At 42.4% G+C, this 4,468-nt stretch overlaps 1 protein-coding gene across 11 annotated transcripts in view; it reads right to left on the bottom strand.

The window, feature by feature from the left end:
- FGD4 (FYVE, RhoGEF and PH domain containing 4) overlaps positions 1–4,468 on the bottom strand; it is a 237,048-nt gene that overhangs the window by 18,944 nt on the left and 213,636 nt on the right. For all 11 annotated transcript variants that reach the window (XM_017507903.2, XM_017507911.2, XM_017507908.2 and 8 more), the window contains one exon: positions 2,628–2,800. In XM_017507903.2, coding sequence (XP_017363392.1) covers positions 2,628–2,800 — 173 coding nt within the window. The remainder of the gene's footprint in view (positions 1–2,627; positions 2,801–4,468) is intronic.

Below are 4,468 nucleotides of genomic sequence, written 5' to 3'. Positions count from 1 at the left end.
AAAAAAAAAAAAAAAAAAAAAAAAAAAGAGAGCATGATAGATCATACTGAAAGTAATCACTTAATTCGGATCTTCAAAATCACCATACAAACATAAATATAACTAGAGCAATGAGATTAGGCGAGAAATTTAAGACAGAACAACCATGTTTCTAACACAAATTGGAAGGTATCCAGTACCGTGTGTTGGAATGTTATAAAGTGATGACTACCTGTGCTTAAGAAAATTCCTCACCAATTAGCCCCATCTTGATGAGAAAATAGCCCTACCGGCTAAAGAAGGACTGAAAGTATCCATTTAGACAAACTAAGAAACCTCAGAAATATCTTCCCTGTGGTTAGACACATCTCTTGAATTTGCAGTTTGGAAGTGTGCTGAAATTTGAGAGTCAGCAATGCCTTCATTCTTCTGCAATGAAAACTGTGATGATCAGAACTACTGATGAGGTTGGGCGCAGTGGCTCACGCCTGTAATCACAGCAGTTTGGGAGGCCAAGGAGGGTGGTTGCCTCAGGTCAGGAGTTTGAGACTAGCCTGGCCAAAATGTCGAAACCCTGTCTCTTCTAAAAAAAAGTTAGCTGGGCTTGGTGACAGGTGCCTATAATCCCAGCTACTCAGGAGGCTGAGGCACGAGAATTGACTGAACCTGTGGCATGGAGGTTGCAGTGAGCCAAGATCACATCACTGCACTCCAGCCTGGGCAACAGAGCAACACTCTGTCTCAAAAAAAAAAAAAAAAAAAGAAAAAAACAAAACTATTGATGAGTGTTCCCTGTTGCCAGGACCAGTATCTCAGTAAATCAACCACTGAGTGAGGACTCAGTCAAGAGCCTTCAGCATAGCATCATATATTCTCCCCTTGGGTTTGAGGGGCTGGGACCCAATCCCACCATGAGGAGGTAGGAAAACTATGACATTCAAAGCCAAGTCTGAAATGCTACCTGCTCCCTAAGGAAAAGGAAGTTCAATATATATTCTCTGTGGGAAATCAAAGAACTGGCCGTTTCTTCAAACCTTCCCAGCCTGCCACCTTCCATAACTATAAATTCACCAATTCTTGGATTCCCTGGGCACAGATTCCTGTTAAAATGATTTGTTCTCTTTTTAAAAGCTGAAATTTAAGCTTTGGCAGTTACTAAATACAAATATTCAGAATTAATTCATCTGAGCAGCCAGAAACATCAGCTAATGGTGGAAAAGATCTGAAGAACATTCTGAGACTTCATGGATTCTAGGGTATTAACCCCACTAGAGCTAGGATTGGTTCTTCACCCTCTGCTCTGTGATCTTCTAAAGCATCCAAATTTTTACCAGCCTAGACATTTGAATAAATAGATGACTGTATGTTTTTGAGACAGATCTTGCTCTGTTGCCCAGGCTGGAGTGCAGTGGCGGGATGTCAGCTCACTGCAACCTCCAACTCCCAGGTTCAAACGATTCTCCTGCCTCAGTCACCCAAGTAGCCGGGATTACAAGCATCCACCACCATGCATGGCTAATTTTTGTCATTTTAGCAAAGATGGGGTTTTGCCATGTTGGCCAGGCTGGTCTTGAACTCTTGACCTCAAGTCATCCTCCCACCTCAGCCTCCCAAAGTGCTGGGATTACAGGCAGGAACCATTGCGCCCAGCCTGGATGACTATTTCTAAAGCAGGTATTTCAAAACCTGACAGCACTCTATATTCCAGAGGTTCATGCATGAGGTAGCTATGATCAACTGCAGCGGTTCTCATGAGGTTTTTTAATCCTTTAAAAAATGTTTATGGGCCAGACATGCCTGTAATCCCAGCACTTTGGGAGGCTGAGGCAGGCAGATCACCTGAGGTCAGAAGTTCCAGACCAGCCTGGCCAACGTGGTGAAACCCCGTCTCTACTAAAAATACAAAAATTATCTGGGGGTGGTGGTGTGTGGTGCCTGTAATCCCAGCTACTCAGGAGGCTGAAGTAGGAGAACTGCTTGAACCCAGGAGGCGGAAGTTGCAGTGAGCCAAGATGGTGACATTGTATTCCAGTCTGGGCAACAAGAGCAAAACTCCGTCTCAAAAAGAAAAAGAAAAAGAAAAAGAACATGGTTATAGTTAGGGGAATGCTGGCCAGAACTCTAGCCCTTTCTCTGCCAATCAATAAAAATACAACAATAGCCATGCCTTCCAGAAGTCCTGGTTGCCAGAGGCCACCTGAGCCCCTAATGGCTCCCTTCATGCATCCTGCAACTATGGTGGGAGAAGTTTTACACTTACCACCCTGCCCCTTACCAACATTTCTTTCCATTCAAGTGCCCCGTAGCTCCTAAAATGTAGACTCTCTGAAGGACTCAGAGATTAGCATGGAATAATAAGCATCAATAAACATTTGTGGACCAAAGGACGGTTAGAGGAAGGATTAGAGTTAATCAATTTACTCAATGCTTACCATCTACAAACCACTGTCCTAGGCACTATGAAGGAAGGTATCAAGAGACAGGAGACATGATTCCTGCTTTTCAAGAACTTACAGCTCTGCATTTACATCCAACCAGATTCCCAGAGATCTGCGGCATTCACTTGGGAAAAACCCTCAGAGAAATTCTATTCTAATGATTCATTCTGATGCTTTGGGAAAGCAGTGTGATAGAAATGGTTGCCTCACCTGGCCTGCAGTTCCAGTGTTCTCTCTTTCCCAGATACCTGGAAAGTATGTGGATATTCTTCATTTTGAGTCTCCACAATTTTCATTCCATCAATGCCAACCCTGGTTCGAACTGTGAATTTAGAGCCTACCAAGCTGAATCTGGGCACACAGTACAGCAACATGTTGTTGAACTGCAAAGAAGGAGAACACATATCAGTAAAGAAAATAAATAGGGGAAACTGACCAATTTTAAAAGTAGCCCTAGACAAAAATTCCAAGTAATTTCTAGAGAACACAGTACTTCCTGCATGAGCAAAATTATTTACTAAGACATTGAGGTTATATGTTCTATAAAAAATCATATTCTTACATTTTGAAAAATGTATTTCCCACTCATGGCTCAATAATTTATACTACTGCACCAAATAAATTAGTTCAATAAATTCATAACAAATTACTAAGGACCTTTGTTTGATATACCAGGAGCTTAAGTTCTTAACTTTGTAAGTTCTTAAACACAAGAATTTCTCATTGATGTATCTTAGAGGGCAAATCTAATAGGTGTTAGAATAAGAAAGTAATATTTAGCAATTATTATTATATTTGAGACAGGGTTTCACTCTACCACCTAGGCTGCAGTGCAGTGGTCCAATCATAGCTCACCGCAGTCTCTAACTCCTGTATTCAAGCCATCCTTCTACCTCAGCTTTCTGAGTAGGTGGGACTATAGAAACACACCACCATGCCTAGGTAGTTTTTCTTAGTTGAGATGAGCTCTCACTATGTTGCCCAGGCTGGTCTTGAACTCCTGAACTCGAGCAATCCTCCTGCCTCGGCCTCCCAAAATGCTGCGATTACAGAGGTGAGCCACCACACCCAGCCTCAATTAAAAATTTTTTTTTGTAGACGCATGGTCTAGCTATGTTGCCCAGGCTGGTCTTTCTTTTTTATTTTTTAATTTAAAGAAAATGATTTTTTTAAAAAAATTCTACTTTAGGTTCTGGGGTACATGTGCAGATCATGCAGGATTGTTGCACAGGTACACACATGGCAATGTGGTTTGCGGCCTCCATTCCCCCGTCACCTATATCTGGCATTTCTCCCCATATTATCTCCCCCCAACCTCCCCCCGCCGCTGTCCCTCCCCTACCCCCACAACAGACCCCAGTGTGTGATGCTCCCCTCCCTGTATCCATGTGTTCTCATTGTTCAACACCTGCCTATGAGTGAGAACACGTGGTATTTGATTTTCTGTTCTTGTGTCAGTTTGCTGAGAATGATGGTTTCCAGGTTCATCCATGTCCCTACAAAGGATATGAACTCATCATTTTTTATGGCTGCATAGTATTCCATGGTGTATCTGTGCCACATTTTCCTTGTCCAGTCTATCATTGATGGGCTTTAAAGACCAGCCTAGGCTACTGTTGATAATACAATAGCCCAGGCATGTCTTTAACTCCTGGCCTCAAATGATACTCCCACCTCAGCCTCCTGAAATGTTGGGATTATAATATGAGACATAGCACCTGGTCAGCAATTTTTTTTTTTTTTTACTAGAGTGTTTAATGTTAAGCTTTTTAAAAATAGCCAATTTATTAATTCAAATCACATTAGAACATGTGGGGTTTAGACATTAAATTCTACATAAAAAGCAAGCCATAGGGCCAAGGTCTCTATGATCACACAGTACTCTTGAACAGTATTATGAATCCTTAAGTCTTGCATAAGAATTTACCACATATGGGGCCGGGCGCGGTGGCTCAAGCCTGTAATCCCAGCACTTTGGGAGGCCGAGGCGGGTGGATCACGAGGTCAAGAGATCGAGACCATCCTGGTCAACACGGTGAAACCCCATCTCT

This window comes from Cebus imitator, unplaced genomic scaffold (genome assembly GCF_001604975.1).
Source record: "Cebus imitator isolate Cc_AM_T3 unplaced genomic scaffold, Cebus_imitator-1.0 Scaffold385, whole genome shotgun sequence".
Taxonomy (NCBI): domain Eukaryota; kingdom Metazoa; phylum Chordata; class Mammalia; order Primates; family Cebidae; genus Cebus; species Cebus imitator.
The sequence above is the reverse complement of the archived record's forward strand: the minus strand, read 5'-3'. Positions and strand labels throughout refer to the sequence as shown.